Below are 18786 nucleotides of genomic sequence, written 5' to 3' on the forward strand. Positions count from 1 at the left end.
AGAATTTAACAATAATATCTACCTAAATATCTTTATTTAAACATGCTTTTCATAATTTAAATAATTTAAATTTACATGTAATTTTAATCAGTAAAGAAAATAAATAAATTAACAGGAAAGTTAGAATTCATTTCTCCTGTGTGTACCTATTTTGGACAAAATTTTGGCATGACTTCAGATCGAAAGAGTTTTTAGGGTTTATTATATGCAAGGTTTCAGATCTAAGAATAAAGGTACCCGAATTGTCCTTGTTATTGCCCCCTTGGGTTGATAACCCTAAATCCTAGTCCATCACAGACTAAAGTGGATCGAGTTCAATTCGAGGGGATACATTTCTCTATGCCTGACACGGAGAATAAATTCTCACGAAGATATAGAGCATATGAACCCCGAAAGTTACTTGCTAGGTCTGACACGGAGAATAAATTCTCACGAAGACGTCGCTTTCACTCCCACTTAAAAGGGACAAACTCAATTATAGAGCTTTATGTTATGCAATGCAAGTGTTGTGTGTGAGGAGAAATGTTCAAACCTCTGACAGAAAAATAAATAATGAAATAAAATACTTGCAAATAAAAAAATATTAATAGGAAAATATATACATACTATGAAAATAATAAATATATAAAAAATTTGAAAAGAAAAAATTATAAATTAAATATATAAATTTTAATTTATAGAGACAATTTATAATTGATTTTAAAAGTTTGACCAGTCCCCAGCGGAGTCGCCAAGCTGTCGTAACCGGTTTTCGTCCGGGTACGAAATATTTATTTGGCCGGAAAATTGATGTGAATAAATGGTTTTTGAAAATAATTTGGGAGTCGCCATCGGCCTTTTGGGTCAGGTAGGTCGAATACCTAAAAATTATTTTCTTTAAAAGAGTTTTAAGAAAACATCAATTAAAAAATGAACTGATCTCTACGTTTATAACCAAAAATTCGTTCTTTTTAATAATAAAAAGGGATTCGTGGTCGGTTACGTTTAGGGAAGGATTAGCACCCTTACAACGCCCAAAATTGGTACTTTTTAATTATAAATTGTCTCTATTATTAAAAATTCAAAATATATTTAATTTATAATCCTATTATTTCAAAATTATATAAAAAATATTTAAAAATATCGGAAAATGACTTCTAGGTGCCTTAAGACAGCTCTTTTCTTGATATTAATAATATTAATTTGAATAAAATTAAAATAATAATTTTTTATAATATTTAATTTTAAAATACCAGAATAGGACATCCAGTTGTATTAAGATGCCCTTTTCTTCGATATTGAAAAATAAATATTAAAATAATTTATTGAAAAAAAATAAATTATTATTTATTATATATTATGACTACATATAATAATAAAAATATTTAAATATATAAACAAATAAAATTAAAACAATAAAATACAATTAGAACTATATGAAAATATTTAAATTGGTGACTAATTATAGTAAAATTAAAATTAAAAACCTAATTCAATATTAATCAAAATTATAGGGATTAAACATGCTATTTTCTTATTATTAATTTAGTGACTAAAATAAAATTATCTAAAGTTCGAATATCAGATTAAAATAAATTAAAAATATAAACTCGGGATTAAAATATTAATTATTAAAATTAAGGGATTAAATCTGTTATTTACCCTAAATATATTATTTAATATAAAGGACTAAAATAAAGAAAATTAAAATTAAAGAACGAATTAAAAGGATTATAAATTGATTTAGTGACTAAAATGTAAGTTTACAAATTTGAGGGATGGCGGACGGGATTTAACAATTAAAAATTACACAAATAGCCCTCCCCGAAACGACGTCGTTCGGGAAGGGCTATTTAAAGCCAAACCCGACTGGCCCGAAGGGCCAGCTTTAACAATTAAAAATTACACAAATAGCCCTCCCCGAAACGACGTCGTTCGGGAAGGCTATTTAAAGCCAAACCCGACTGGCCCGAAGGGCCAGCTTTTTCTTCTAAACGGCTCCGATCGGAGCAAATCTAAGAAAAATACCTTCGGTTTCGAAGGTTTTGGTGACGTTTGAAGAGGTCCGGTGTAGCTTCCTCGGTAAGCTTTTGGTCTTTTTGGTATCTTTACTTTCGGTTTTTGTCTCTCTGGCTCTGTTGTTCTCCTTTTCTTTCTCGCAGATGGGTGATGGCTTTATAGCCATCACCGGTGTGGCCATCGGACCGGGTAAAAGAATGGAGTCTGGTGAGTCACCGGACTCCCAGTGGTGACTCACCGTTGGGACGACATGTGTGCGGAGTGGCGGTGATGGCTGAAGCAACGCCTCGTGGTCTTCTGGAATCTACGGCGCTCTGGGACGTGTCCCTAGGGTATTGATACCCTAGGGTTTCCTCTGGCAAACTGTGGACCGTTGGATCAAACCAGATCTAACGGCTGAAATTGAAGATGGCGGCTGGGGGAATAGAAAAACCCTAATCTGTTAGGGTTTGTTATGGGCTCATTGATCTGGGCCACCATTTGTTATAATAATAATAATAATAATAATAATATAAATAACATTTAAATGAAAAAAATGAATATCTTCAGCTCCATTTCTCATATCATCTACTCGAAGGAATAGACCCAGAGGAGTGGGTGTGGGTGGTCGTCCCATTTCAAATTTTAAATTTGTATATATTTTAAATATTTTTTATATTTTTTTTATTCAGAATAAGATTTTTTCTACTTAAAATTTTATCAAATCACCCTCTCTAACATGAAATTTTGCGTCCATCGTTTGACAACTTGACAAATAGATTCTTTTTACATAGGAATGGCGCCCACTAAGTCTGTTGCTCAAGAACAAATGTTTAGATATTGGTGTCAAAAAATGCTAATGATGTTGACAAAAGATTTATGAGGAATTTGTTCCCTGTATGACTGCAATCAACATGTGGTGCCTTTATCATTTCCTTTATGGTTGTAGCACTCACCAGAAGGAATCCAATCCACCGTGCTTGTATTTATAGTTTGCTCCACTCAAGTAATTAATCATCAAGCACTAACAGATTAAGAGAGGGTGAGAATGGGGTTGAATGGAGGTGGCAACTCAATGGGACAGGGACACTACCCTAATTGGGGAAGCAAGAAGGAGAGCAAATACCATGGAGTCAAGAATGGCTTATAGTGGAAGCGAATGTTATACTCAAATCCACAATCCCACCACCTACGGAATGAGCAAACCCCAGAATGCTTATGGAATGGCTGAAACTTGGGATGGGTTTGGTCAATCTTACGGCAACTACAAGTCCCAAAATGGACCTGCAATGTCCAAAACTCAACTTCATGTTCCTGGAAATGGATATGGCAAGATGCAGTCGTATGGCTATGGGAACGATAGTAACCACGGGAAACATGAAGGTCGTGTTTATGGCTATGGGAGCCCCACCCCAGCCGATAGGTTCCAGAAAAATGGCAGCGGGACGGGCCATGGTTTCGATCATCACGGAAACTATGAAAGCTATGAAGAGACGAATGGCTATGGAGTATGCCATCAATGAGATGGTCCGTAGCCAGCCGCACCGTCGCGGCAACCACTCCGGACACGGAAACGGGTTCATCACCACTCAATCATACGGCCCTTGTAAAACCATGGGGTTAGAATACACCGAAGCCGAGTACAGCGAAACACACTTTTCCAACGACTCACATTATTACGGCGGAGGCCGTGGATACCGTGGCAACGGCCACTCAGCTAAGGGTCTGATGAACAACAATTCGGGTGAAAACAGCTGTAGTGACTCTCAGAGTAACGACGAAAACGATCATCATGGGGGATTTAACAAGGTAAAGTTCCGAATCCATATATTCACCTTCGTTCTTCTTCATTTTGTTTAATCAGGATACAAAACTAATGGTTTTTATTTACAGGTCTGGAAATGCAAAGAAATACGATGAACTCTACATATGTATAAACATGGTAGATATGTTGGCATGATGATAAGCCTGCCACACAATATAAATTAAATAAACTTGCGATGTAAGGAACTGGAGAATGTATCTTCTTCCTTCTTGATGTTGTGTTAATGTAATACGGTGTTATGAATTAATGATAAACCTCTGGCCCTGAATGAGAGCTGGATTTGGTCATGCTTTGTTTATTTCCCTGTATGATTATGATCAGATATAGTTTCTTAAGACTTTTCTATTTTTTTTTATTTTTATTTTTAAAATCAATTAATGAAACTTGTCCAGTTGTCCTTCACTAAAAAAAACTTAACAAAAATATAAAAATTGATTGAAAACTAAACGACCTCCATGATTAGAGAAACGATTGTTATCACTAAAGATTTTATGTTCAATCACCAATGACTTCAAAATATTTGAACATTCATTATTTAATGGTTTAAAATCTTTAAAATATATACAATCACTTATAATCACCATAGATTAATAAAAATATTCTTTTAATCTCTTTAAAATAGAATCCCCTATTTCTCTTTGTTCTTTGTGTTCTTATTTAGTCTCTCAATTCAAAATTGCGACATGTATTCTTTTCAGCAAATTATTTTACACTTTATTCGTTTTAATGTAAAAAGATTTATTATTATTTTTGTTTACGCTAAGCAATGATTTACATTTCAAAATTAATTATAAATTTTAATTACATAAAGATTAAAAATCAATGATAATAAATAAAAATAAAAAAAAAACAAATCAGGTGATGGTGATAATTCGGGATTTATATATATGTATTTCTATTAATATAAAACGAAATAAAATCATCTTATCATATTTGTTTCAATTTATTTTAAAATTTATTTAATTTTAATTATATAAAAATTAAAATTAAAAATAATAAATAAATATTTTTAAAATTTAATTTTTTTACCAAATCTAATATCTATATTTATTTTCTCCTCTTTTATGATTTTTTCCCGTTCTCTTCTATAAGACATTTATGATTAAAGTGAATTTGAGTAAACTTATTTAAGCCATATCAAAAATTTAGACTCAAAATTATATTTGATTTTAATTAAGTTTTACTTTTATAATTTGAATTGATTTAAAATAAAATTAATTGAGTTTCTTCAACTCATTGGATTAATTTAATTTACCTACAATAATTGAACTTGATTTACTTGTTCAATTTTAAATTTAGTTATTTATATTTATGCTCAAGTTTAATTCAAGTTTAAACTAATATTTTCAACATTAATTAAAAAATAAAAAAATATTTTATTCTTGTAGGTTAATTGAATAAAGGTTTTAAATTTTAATGATCAAATTATATTGCCTTAACAGATTAATCTCAAAGTTTTTTCTTTCATGAAATTCTCCTTTGTATTTTATTTACATCTCTCCCATAACTACACATTAGATAATAAAATCTTACATTTTACTCTTTTTTATTGTAATGATAAAAAAAATATTTTATTTTATTTTATTTTGTGTAGACACATAATAACACAAATTTCCTTAACAAGTCCCTAAAGAATAAATTCAACACAAAAATGAATAATTAAATAGATACAAGCATAAATATTACAAAGGGGAGAAAAAAAATAAAAAAGAAGCAACCAAAAGTGCAACATACTTCAGTAAAACAACAAAATTATACAGAGCAGGGTAGACTTCTGCAATAACAGCAACAAACCACAAAACTGCACAAAAATACTGTATTGTAAAATGAAATTGATATGCACTGGGTCAGACACTTCAAATTCTGAGACCCCATTTTTTGTCCCCTCTTTCTTCGTCATCCTTGAGTTCGATTGATCAGATTTTTCAGCGATTTTGCTTTTCTGTTTCGAGGTTTGCCTGCCTCTTTTAGGAGCTCAGCCATCCTACCTTTTTCATCTTAGAAATCAGGGTTTGCAGTTCCAAGTTTCTCTGCTCGCGATTTTAGTACATTCTCCAATATCTCGATTGCATCTTCAACCCTGTTTTTCATCAAAATATAAGTAACTGAATTCTAGAAGGAAAAAAAAATAAGAAACTACGAAGAATTAGATGCAATGCACCATAAGAGCACAACAGATACACTCCCGTATCAATTTCATTCCTCCTAAGTTTATTTTGTGTCTTCTCTGATATTCAAGCCTACAATTCTGTAAGCAAAACTAAATAACTAATGATCTCCTGTTATATCAATCATAAGCTAGGTTGAATGGAATTTGCTGCAGAGTACCTTCCCATAGCATCATAAGTCGCTGCAAGATTGCCACATACTCCTAGAGTATCTTGATGACATGGACCACATTCCTGCTCGAGTATGGCTCTTACTTCCTCATACAACTCAACAGCCTCATCTATCTTGAATAATTGGACACAAGTTAAGCCCATCTGGTTCAGGACAACCCCAAAAAAGGCTGACTTCCTCTCTCCACTAGCTCTAAGCTTTGCTATTGCACTTTCAAAAGAGGTCCTTGCCTCTTCATACCTTTCAAGAATGTAGAACATCACACCCATCCGAGCATCAATTCCAGCAATCGTGCTTTGCTGTCCAGGTGTATCTTCCAACAATTCCATTACCTTCTGCAAGAGCTTCAATGCCTCCTCAGGCTCATCATCAGATTCATATATGGTTGAAATCTCTATTAACCCACCAGCTATCTCTTCTGCTGTGGTTCCAGGAACAGGGTTAGCAAAGATTCTCAGAGCATTATCACAATAGGACTTCGATTCTCGAAGCTTCCCCGTCCTGTGGTAGAGGTCAGCAAGGCGCACAAAGACTGAAGCAACTGAATGGTGGTTGTCGCCCTTTGATGATTTGAAAACTGTTAGTGCCTTCTGGTAAGAGAAGACAGCCTCATCGAAGCGACATAAAGACAGGTAAATATTGCCAATGTTGACACCAATGGCTGCTACTTCATTCTCCAGTCCATTAGCAATCATTGTCATGCTGGCTAGGACAAGGTGCTCAAGGGCCGCTTCATAATCTCCCTTTGCCTCAAATACGAGTGCCATCAAGCGACGGTCAGCTGCCTCTTCGAGTGATGCAGCTTCACTGTGGGCACGATGAATTTCAAGAGTTTTTTTGCACAATTCTTCGGCTTTATCAAATTGCATTGCTTGAACATGAGCCTCAGCCAAGTACCTGTTATTTCCATTCATCATGAGCATACTGTTGATAATAAAACAGAGAAACTCATACTAATTTATGCAAATTAAAAAATAATAATAATCCTAGGAAAAAACTGAAAACGGAACATATCATTGCAGTCATTTCTAACCTCAAAATTTTTCCTCCTTTAGTTCTTCGAAGTTTGAAACTCAATTTAAGGAAGAGTTAGTTCATTGGAGCCGATAAAAAATTACCAAATAACCCATTTTCCCCTAGACGGCCTCATGAACAATCGTTAGTTAATAAAATTTTACAAAACAAAAATAGAATATCAATAAAAAAGAAAAAGAAAATATTTAAAATATAAAAATTAAAACTTTTTGAGAGACACTGCCCCATCTGCCACTTCAGCCCATCGATGCCTATTCCCTTTTCTTTCTCACTATCTTTTCTTTCTCACCTACCAAATCTCAAATTCTAGTACTTAAATGTTAACAGTAAATAAATCATTCGAATTCAGAAACAGAGAGAAAACCTGCAAGTTTCGCCAACTCTGGCATCAGTCTCACCCAGAGCCTGGACCTGAATCTTTAGTCCTTCTTCATAGCATCCAATCGACTTCTCAATTTTCCCCAGCATGGAATATGTGTCCCCCAGCTGCATATGCCCCGAAAAAGCAGCCAACGCGTGGTCAGGGCCTCGATCCACATCGGGTACTTGAATAGCCTGTTCCAGCACCGGAATCGCCTCATCAAACTTCCCCAAGCTGCAATAAATGGCAGCCAGCACGTGCAAGCTCATCGCCAGATCCAAGCTGGGCTCACCTTCCCACGGCGCATCTCTCAAACGACTTGGCCGCTCAAACCGCATAGTCCAAAGCCTTAGCCGGACCCTCCCCGGAAGCGATAGTGTCTCGGGCTAACTTGAGTAAAAAGGGACCAAGATCCGGATTGTCGAGCGCGGAGTCGTCGAGGTTGGGTGAGTCCGGTGGAGGCTTCTTGGTACTGCGAACGGGGGAAAGCTTGGATCGGGAAGGGAAAGGAGAAGGTGGCTTCTTATTAGGAGTTCGCGATGGAATTTGCGGCAGAGGTGACTCCCGAACTGTAATCCGCAGCGGTGGCGCGTCGGGTGGAGATTTAACGGAGACGAGGCCCGGCATTGGTTGAAAAAAACTGCTAAAATCAGAAATACTAGATTTGGAAGAGGAAAGGGAGGTTGGGTAAATTGATAAAGTTGAGTTGCAGAGAAATAAGATTACAACATTCTACTTGTCTGTTTACGAAATTCGACTGTGAGGAAGGTCAGAGGTCAGTGGAACCAACAGACAAAAAGAAGAGGGAAATGAAAGATTAACCGCTCCTTTTAATTTTGTTTGCAGTTGAACCAACAGATACTGCCGGGACTACCGGCTAGGCTTAACTATAAAAAAGTAAATTTTTAAATATATATCATGTGGATTTTTTAAAGTATATTATGTTTAAGACACTTAAAATAATAATGTATATACCATTAGTCATTTACAGTGACCAAAAAAAATTAGGCACCTAAATGAGAAAAAATGTATAATTTAGACATCTTTTCTATATTAAGTTGTTAGTTACACCTAGATATAAGCGTTCAATTGAGTCGAATCAAATAAAAAAATTTCAAGTTATTTAAGTTGACGATATTTATTTTATAACTTGGACTCTATTTAAATTTTTTTAGTCTAGTCTAGTTTACAAATTTTGAGTTGATTTAAATTGTTTGAATTTCTATTCAAATTTAATTATAAATATTTATAATATTTTATACTATTTAATTTAAATTTAAACTGTTTTCTATAACTATACATAATATACATATACATTTCTTCAAATTTTTTATATGTGATATATGTATATTATACAAAATTAAGAGATTCGATCAAAACTTGAAAATTAATCTACTAATTACTAAAAATTTTGAATTATTAAATTTATATTTTATAAATCGGCTCGATTTTAAAAAAATAAAATCAAATTATATAAATAAATAAAAACGATTTTTTCAGGTACAGTTCTACACCCTGATTATAAGTTTATAACACCTGTCTCTTATTTTAACTTTTTCAACCTTACCCCTCTCAGTTTGTTTTTCCGACTAACTGGACCGAAGCAACACGTTGCTCCGCTCATCATTTCATGTATTTGCATTCGAGACGTAAATGTGAGAATATGATTTATAAAAGCTAGGTTTTATCATCTTTATAATAATACATATAAAAAAAGTATTTTGATAAAAAGTATTCAATAAAATGGAATAATAAAAAGTTTATATTCAAAATTATTATTGTTAAGATGCTTCACATGCGCAATTTTCACGCTTCACAACCACTTGAAGATCTTAAGATATCTAAATCTTTTGACACCTTGGAACCTTTGGGAGATATAAAGGGAGACGTAGAGAGAACGTATTCGGAAGAAGATTTCAAATATTTAAAAGTTATAATTAGTTGATATGATATCTGATAGACTTATGTGATTTATCAACGTCAAATCCACTACTATCTTATTAGGAATATCTAACCTAATCTACACGTAGTTATTATAAGGCTACGATTAATATATGTACTAGATAATTCTCATACAACCTCTTAAGTATGACTAAGAGATTAAATACGATTTCAATGAAATCACCTCAAGTTAACTCTTTTATGCTTTACTTCCTTATAGAGATAAAAGACTTTGACACCGACCGTGCGAACCACCACCAGTTGCGACTCTCCACCTAAATAAAGAGAGAATCACCGATAGACGCCATAATCAATTTGATCTCATAAACAAATAGTGAGATGAGCTTAGAACACTTTCTATTAAAAGATAATAAGTTAAAATATAACCCTAAAGACAAAGTAGTCAACTTCATCTCCTAACTTCCTAGTCTTTCCCAATATACTTTATTATTTTTTATGGACGCCTGTAAATTCTAGCTGCATTACATGCATTATTTTCTCTTTAAAAGTGGTATATCTTAAATTCCATGCAACAATTATATCAGTAAATATTTTATTTTTTTAAATAATGTAATTACATGCCTAATTTGAATTAAAAGAATGCTAATAAAAGTAATTGTTACAACTTGACAATTTTAAAAGTTATCCCCTAAAAGCTTCTCTAGCTAAAATTTGGAAATCCAGAGCATGATTTTGTGACAATTTAACAATGTCATTTATACATATGTTTAAGTTATTTTAGGAAACCCGAACCAATGGATCTCAATGGTTAAATAACTCATTATTTTTCTTAGTAGTTAAAAGTCCTTTAAGTGACACGTATCACATTCATGTAATTCTAAAATTTTTATTATTTAAAAAAATCTTAAAATATTGTTATCTTTTTAAAAAAATCCAAATTTCTTTAAAATTACAAAAAACCTCCTATCTAAAAAAAATACTTAAAAATGATCCTAAATTCCTAACTTTACCATCTCCATTGCAAGCCACGGCCTCCGTCACTTCCACCATCATTGGCATTTCTCTTGTCGGTTGTCTTCTCCATTTGTCTTTGTGTTGGAATTTTCGGAAGCTCGAATGGACAACCGGAACGGTTTGCAAAGAGGGGTCGGAACGGTTTTGTGTTTAGGGAGTAAGGAGATTGAAAGATAGAGAATTGCACAGCGATTTATAGTGGTTCGACTTTCTCAATCAAAGTCTATGTCCACTACCTTAGCTCCTCACCAAGGATTTTCCAACAAATTCACTAATTTGTTCTTTCTTTTGAGGATAAAGAGTAACCTTACAAACTCCCTAGTTTTTTCGGGCTAAACTAGAACCTTTCCCTAGCTTTTACACGGGATTAGCTAGAACCTTTCCCCTTTACGAAAGGATAAGAAATGTAAACAAGAAAACCTCTCTAAGGTAGGTGTTTACAAGATTGAGCTCACAAGAAACAAAATATATACAAGAGAAAGATGAAATAAGAATGAAAAACTCTTCTCTTGTGTTTAATTGCTTGAATAGTTGTTCTCTTACTTCTTCAAGTGTCATTAGCTTGTATTTATAGCTTGGAATGTGTTTGAAGTCATATCTAGCCGTTGGGGATGTTTTGGAGCCGTTTGAGAATGATTTTTCTGCAAAAATAGGCTGCCCAGAATGGGGAGAATCGGTACCCCTTCATAGGGAATCGATACCCCTTCATAATATTCAAATATTATGACCATTGGGCTGATGAACAGTGAGGGAATCGGTACCCTCAAGGGGGAATCGGTTCCCTTCGAGTAATCTGTTATTTCTCGGAGTCAAACCATGCAGGGGGAATATGTACCCCTGGGGGAAATCTGTTCCCGGGGAATCGATACCCCCTGGGGGAATCTGTACCCCCTGGACAATCTGATTTTTCTTGAAACCCTTTAAAAAAAAATTTTGGCTCGATTAAGGCTCGAAATACTTTGTAAAATTGTTTTAAAATAGTTTAAGTATAAAACACAATTTTACACTTTAGTAAGGATTAAAATGAACTTTGAAAGACTTGGAGTAATTTTGATATTCGAATAATTACATCGAATATACTTAGAAAGTCTTTTGTAAAATCTTAAAATTCATTTAACTTAATTTGTATATCGATCAAAATGTTTTCAACAATCTCCTCATTTTGATATAACAAGACATTGAGTAATTTTAATATTTGAAATAAAGTTTGAAATTACCCTCTTTACTTTAACACTTCTCCCCTTTAACACCTTAACACTCCCCCTTTGTTAAATCAAAAAGACTCTAATCTTTGAAGTTCAAAATAACTTTGGAGAGTAAGTAGTAAATTGACATTTTAAAAATCATTTGAAAAATCAAAGCTCCCCCTCAATAAATGCATTCCAAATAAAATTTAGCTTTAAGAACAAGACACTTAAACAAAATTGAATTCAACAAAGAATAACAAACATGTAGTAGCACATGAAATTCAATATATCCAAGACTAAAATACTTTATGCAATACCAATTGTTGAAATTTGATATCAATATCAATTGTTAAAATTAAGTGCATATGCATAAATCCAAAAATGTTATGCATTTGAAAATTTTGATATCAATTGTTAGAGAGATATCATTTTCATTTAAACCACATGCATAAACATTCAAATTTAGGTCAAAAAATTTTAAAATTTGTAAAATCAAAGTATTTGAAAAATTGATATCAATTGTTAGAGAGATATCAATTGCATTAAAACCAATTTTGACCAAAAATTTTATTATGATGAACTAAAAATTCTTAAAATTAAATAACTTTAAAATGTTCATCATCATCTTTTCAATACATGAGATTAAAACAATGATGCATAATCACTTAAAAACAAAACTCAGCATGCTTAAAATAAATGAGCAACAAATAACCAAAATTAAAAGCATTAAGCTTAGAGGTTACCCATTCCTTTTCATGTGGCTAGAGCATTGAATATCATCACTCTCATACACCTACAAGAGACATTTAAGTAGATTTTGGTATCCAAATGCTTTGGATCCTTGGACGTAGTTTCAATGCCCCTTGTTGCTTTCAGAACCCATACTGCCTAATTTTAAAACGTTTCCTTTCTTCAAAGGACAAGTATGTTCCAAATGACCATGATAATGACAATGTGAGCATATTGTCATTATTGAACTAAATGAATTATTTAAATGATTTCTTTTTCTTTTGTTAAGCTTTCAAGCTTAACTTTTAAATCAAAATTTGTTTTTCAAAACTATCAATTTTTATTTTGAAAGCTCTAAATCTTTTTCAAAATTTCATTTTGGCTTTCAAAATCTATTTTTGTTTTCAAAAGAAAATCGTTATCAATTTTAAATTTTGAAATCATTTTCTTATATTTGGAGTTCATGGTCTCAAACTCCGAATATAACCTATTAAAAGTATCTTGTAACTCATCAAACGTATATGAATTAAATTCATTTGAGTTAGAAGATACCTCGGGCTCTTCATAAGCCATTAGAAACACCACCTTTGTTGGTTCTTCTTTCTTGTTTCCATGGATTTCCTCGAGCTTATTCCAAAGCTCCTTGGCACTTGAACATGAAGAAACCCATTCATAGATTTCAGGACCAAATGCACAAAACAACATGTGCATGGCTTTGGCATTAAGTTGAGCTTTCTTCCGTTCTTTGTCACTCCACTTTTTCTCCTTCTTCTTTGGAGAAAAGTAGCCATTCTCGATTATCTCCCATACATCAAGATCATTGGATTGGATAACTACCTTCATTAATTTCTTCCAAAGATGATAGTTGACTCCATTGAAGTATGGAGGTTTGTCGGTTGGTAGGGAGTCTTCCATGTGGAACGAGTCGGAGGTGGAAGCCATATTCTCGATTGTATAGGGAATTGGTAGAGCTTCTTCTAGGATCGTCTCAAGGTGGTTAAACCTTCTTAACGAGTTAGGCTTTGATGTCAATTGTTGGGATTTTCGGAAGCTCGAATCGACAACTGGAATAGTTTGCAAAGAGGGGTCGGAATGGTTTTGTGTTTAGGGAGTAAGAATATTGAAAGATAGAGAATTGCACAGCGATTTATAGTGGTTCAACTTTCTCAATCAAAGTCTACGTCCACTACCTTAGCTCCTCACCAAGGGTTTTCCAACAAATTCACTAATTTGTTCTTTCTTTTGAGGATAAAGAGTAACCTTACAAACTCCCTAGTTTTTTCGGGCTAAACTAGAACCTTTCCCTAGCTTTTACGGGATTAGCTAGAACCTTTCCCCTTTACAAAAGGATAAGAAATGTAAACAAGAAAACCTCTCTAAGGTAGGTGTTTACAAGATTGAGCTCACAAGAACAAAATATATACAAGAGAAAGATGAAATAAGAATGAAAAACTCTTCTCTTGTGTTTAATTGCTTGGATAGTTGTTCTCTTACTTCTTCAAGTGTCCTTAGCTTGTATTTATAGCTTGGAATGTGTTTGAAGTCATATCTAGCCGTTGGGGATGTTTTGGAGCCGTTTGGGAATGATTTTTCTGCAAAAATAAGCTGCCCAGAATGGGGGGAATCGGTACCCCTTCATAGAGAATCGATACCCCTTCATAATATTCAAATATTATGACCGTTGGGCTGATGAACAGTGAGGGAATCGGTTCCCTTCGAGTAATCTGTTATTTCTCGGAGCAAAACCATGCAGGGGGAATCTGTACCCCTGGGGGGAATCTGTTCCCGGGGAATCGATACCCCCTGGGGGGAATCTGTACCCCCTGGACAATATGATTTTTCTTGAAACCCTTTAAAAAAAAATTTTGGCTCGATTAAGGCTCGAAATACTTTGTAAAATTGTTTTAAAATAGTTTAAGTATAAAACACAATTTTACACTTTAGTAAGGATTAAAATGAACTTTGAAAGACTTTGAGTAATATTTTGATATTCGAATAATTACATCGAATATACTTAGAAAGTCTTTTGTAAAATCTTAAAATACATTTAACTTAATTTGTTATATCGAAACATCAAAATGTTTTCAACACTTCGCCATTTGTCATGCACGTCGTTAAATCACATGGGTGCCTCAATTTTGGGAGTTTGGGTTTGCCCTTTGGGGTTTTGGGTTCACCGTTTTCTTCGTCGAGGACTTTAGGTTTCTAGGATATAGGTCATAGGGTTCGACTTGTTGTCAGGTAGAGGTTCTGATGGTGGTTTGATTGGCGGAAACGATAGTAAACCCGACGGCGGACGTGGGCAAAGAGATTGAAATTAGAGTTTTCAAAGTTTTGATTTTTTTAAGATTTGATAAACTTTTTGGATAAATTTACATATATAATTTTAAGTTTTTTATTTTAAATAAAATTTTCAAAATTATACATGTGTGACACTTGTCTTAACGAAAATTTTTAACAGTCGTTACGATCAAGACTCTTAAAATGATAACTTTCATAATGTCTGACACCTGAATTGACCGAAAAATAATTTAGACATCTAAATAGGAAAAATTGTATATTTTAAATATTTATTTTTATATTAGTATTGCATTATGTATAGTTTATTTGGGTGATTCAATTTATAGCTCATTTCATTTAGATTTTGTTACATCAATATATATTTTTCATTTATATATTATTTTTGACGTCATCTAATGATGATAAAAATGCCTACCTAACAAATTCCGATTCGATTTTTCTGATCGAAAAAAATACTTATTATTTTGTATGATATGTCTTGATCCATTATTTCTCAATACATCTATTATTATGTTAAAGGAATTAATTTAGCCTTATGGATAAAGATAAAATTATGCCAAAGCCGTTAGATAGAAACTTTAATTATTCTCTCCATTTTAGAAAGCAAAATCTTGTAGAGAAAGCTAATTGTCTTGTCAAAGCTAATTATTCACCTCATATTTATCATTTCCTCGAGTTGATTTAGTAGAATAAGACATTAGATTTTTTAATTAAAATTAAAAATTTGAATTATAACGTTTACAAATGAAGTAAATTAAATTGAGAGAATTATCTCATAATTAGTCTTTACAAAACTCAATTTAAATTAATCGATTAATAAATTAGATAGAATGATTAATTAAGAAAAAAATCTTATAGCCAAATCCAATTCTGATGTATCTGGGTATTTTCTTTTCCAAAGCTCAAAATTACACATTTGGAAATATATTTTCAGTCCATTTCTTTTCCTTCTTATAAACAACTAAACAAGGATATATATTTGATTGAGTCGAGTAAATTTTTTTCGAGTTAATGATTCTTATCTTATAATTTAAATTCTATTTAAAAAAATTCGAGTTAAGTCGAGTTTATGAAATCAACAACAACAATAATAAAACCATATTCCCATATGCAATGGGGTAAGGGAGAGGTGGGGTAGTAGGCTGCCCCCAACGCCAAGTTGAGAGCAGCTTCCGTGGAAGACCTCCGGCAGTAAGAAAATTAAAAATAAAGATAAAATACAATGCATGGATAAATAAGTCAATAAATACATAGTTGAAATAGTTGAACAATTTTCATATGTTGTCTTCATATGCGCGTCTGTAATTTGAAGTAATCCCTGCAAATAAATCTCTGCGTGAAAATCTCTGCTTATAGACAGAAACGTAAGTCCCCGCTAAATTTAAAAGATGAAACATGAAGAGAAGGATAAACAGAAGTCAACGATAGCAAGCTGCGATAAGAAATAAAGTTAAAATGGTTAAAGCCTAAACTAAGGTAACACTATTCCGCCATCCTAATTCTAAGCCTACATAAATTCCAATGACAAAAACATATAAAAAGTAGAATTCATGGAAATTACTACAAAGGCATTAAAAAAAGAAGACTGAGATGCCCACACTACTCAGCTACCCTGATCTTAAGTCTCCATACTTTCCTATCGATGGTCATGTCCTCGGTAAGGGCTAAATCCTTCAAATCAGATCTCAAGCAGTCTACCCACTTCCTCCTTGGTCGTCCTCTCCTTCTGGCACCGTCGACTGTTATCGACTCTACCCTCCTGACCGCATCCGACAGTTGTCGCCTAAGAACATGCCCAAACCACCGTAGTCTTCCCTCCCTCAATTTTTCGGATACAGGCACCACCCCCAAAGACCTCCTAATTGCAGAGTTTGGTGTCATGTCCCACAGAGTCCTACCACATGCCCATCGAAGCATTCTCATTTCTGCGACCTCCATCCTCCTTAAGTGATCCTTCTTGATTGCCCAACATTTCGATTCATACAACAGCGCTGGTCTTATTGCCATTCTATGAAATCAATCTATTTAAATTAGATGTTATATAAATTTATAGTTCTTCATATTTTATCATATGTGATACACATATATTATACATAGTTGAGAGACTCGACTTGAACTTAAAAATCAATCTATTAATTACTAAAAAATTTGAGTGATTTGAATCCTATTTTATAACTTAAATTTTATTTAAAAAAATTGAGTCAATTTGAATTTATAAAATTATGAGTTATTTTATTGAGTCAAATATTTTAGCATCAAAACAAGTAAAAGAATTCAAAAAAATTTAGTTAAGTTTTGCTAATCCCTGTATACAAACAATATCTTTTGTTATTATTGACTTGGAAGTCAAATAGAGAGATTTCACGTAAACAAGAAGGAAAAGGTTGGTTCACAAAATGTCAAATGCCAAGATATGGAGGGACCCTCATGTCACATTAAACTCACCACTGGTTTTCCTCCACGATTTTGATATGCTCAATCAAGTCCTATAAAATGGGGTATTTTCGGGTGAGATCAACAAACACCAATCAGCAAAAACCAAATACAAAAGTTAGAATGTCACAAGGTATTGGTTGCTCACTCTCCCTCAATGGCTTCCGGCAATGTGCTCGACCGGCGATGCTCGAAGCCTTTGAAGAGAGTTAACAAAACATGCCCTGATGATGATGGTGTATACCCCCACTGTTTACAATGGAATCCATTGCTCACTCTCCCTCAAACGCTTCAGAATTTGCCTCTCTTTAAGGGCTTCAACTGAAGCGCTTGTTGAGAGAGTGGATAATGCTCACCATTCTTTCTGCACAGACTTCATATTTTTGGCCTATCTATATGAGGTAAATCATCACCATCCATGCTTCATGGATCATTTATTTCTTTGGTCGCAGTAAAATCTGAATTAGGATTTCGCTACTATCCTTTAACAATGATATTAACTACTTAAATCGAATACTTTAAAAAATATTTCTTCACTACAATTTTCACAAACAATACTAAAAGAATCTCTAATCCTAAAATTAGTAGCTACTCAATAGTTTGTGAATTTCATTTTCGAAGCATGATAAAATAATATAATTACTATTTCTTAGTTCTCTCAGTTTGTAAATTATGGTTAGAACATTTATAGCTCTAAGTTGGGTGCCACTACGCCAATGATAATGGTCTAAAATACTTGCAGCGAGGGACATTATCGTCCCCAAAAAAATTAAAAGACATAATATCAAAATTAACCCTTAATGTTGATCAAAATAGTCATTTTATCAACGATAATGGTGAATTATCAATCACAAGTAAGTGGTCTAAAATATTCGCAACGAGGAAAATTCATATTTTTTTTATTAATTTGGATAAATATGGTAGTGTTATAAGATAATTCTCAACTATTTTATATTGAAAACTCGCACCCTTGACATTTATGGTACTCAAACTCGGGACCTCAAGAAATAACAACAATTTATTTACGATTATCTCCCCAGGGATAGACTGATGGATACAGGTGGGAACAATCGTCTCTTGAAAATTTAAGATTGCCATATATTTTAGATTATTTTTGTGTATTTTCTATTGAAAATTTATTTTCGTTCCTTATAATTTTATATGTTTGTCACTTTTTAAAATTTTAGAAATTTACCCCTATCATAAAATTGCATGTACATATGTTTGTTTGTCTTCTCCCTTTACATTTTTTCCTTTACTTTAAACTTATTTTTTCTAATTGTATTGCTAAATCCAAAATAAACACTTATTTCCACGTGTAGCATTTATCAATCTGATAATAAAATCGATTAAATGGTTTTTTTATTAAAGAAATGTCATTTATTTATTTTTTATTTATGTGTGTTTTATTAAAAAAAAAGTTACCTACTCTGCTTACCAATTAATTCTTATTTCACTATATTATATTAAAAAATTTAAAACATTAACAAAATAATGGGGCGGTAACATTTTTGCCCTTAATATTTTTCAAAATATTTTAACCTTTTAATTTTTTTAGTTTCTTTCTATCCTCAAATTCTTAAAAATAACAGATCTATTACGTTGATGTAAGTTATTTATCTTTTTTAATGTTAACAAATATTTTATTCATTAATCTTAAATTTCATCGTATTTATACATTA

The 18786-nt window shown here is 32.8% G+C and overlaps 1 protein-coding gene and 1 pseudogene across 1 annotated transcript; one reads left to right on the forward strand and one right to left on the reverse strand.

Annotated features, from left to right (window-relative positions):
* Positions 1–3070: 3070 nt before the first annotated feature.
* On the forward strand, positions 3071–4083 carry LOC120117238. Its single transcript, XM_039137524.1, has 3 exons — positions 3071–3293; positions 3348–3786; positions 3871–4083. The coding sequence occupies exons 1-3, from the start codon at positions 3190–3192 to the stop codon at positions 3895–3897; spliced, it is 570 nt and encodes a 189-aa protein (XP_038993455.1). The 5' UTR covers positions 3071–3189; the 3' UTR covers positions 3898–4083.
* Positions 4084–5560: 1477 nt separating this feature from the next.
* LOC120117431 lies at positions 5561–8322 on the reverse strand (annotated as a pseudogene).
* Between the last annotated feature and the right edge of the window lie 10464 nt (positions 8323–18786).

This window comes from Hibiscus syriacus, unplaced genomic scaffold (assembly GCF_006381635.1).
Source record: "Hibiscus syriacus cultivar Baekdansim isolate YM2019G1 unplaced genomic scaffold, ASM638163v2 tig00110319_pilon, whole genome shotgun sequence".
Classification (NCBI taxonomy): Eukaryota; Viridiplantae; Streptophyta; class Magnoliopsida; order Malvales; family Malvaceae; genus Hibiscus; species Hibiscus syriacus.

Excerpts from the sequence above, each read along its gene's own strand:
- LOC120117238 (XM_039137524.1), top strand. The coding sequence starts at position 3,190 with ATGCTTATGGAATGGCTGAAACTTGGGATGGGTTTGGTCAATCTTACG. Across the intron at positions 3,294-3,347 it reads AAACTCAACTTCATGTTCCT|GGGAAACATGAAGGTCGTGT; the intron begins GGAAATGGATAT and ends GATAGTAACCAC. Across the intron at positions 3,787-3,870 it reads ATCATGGGGGATTTAACAAG|GTCTGGAAATGCAAAGAAAT; the intron begins GTAAAGTTCCGA and ends TTTTATTTACAG.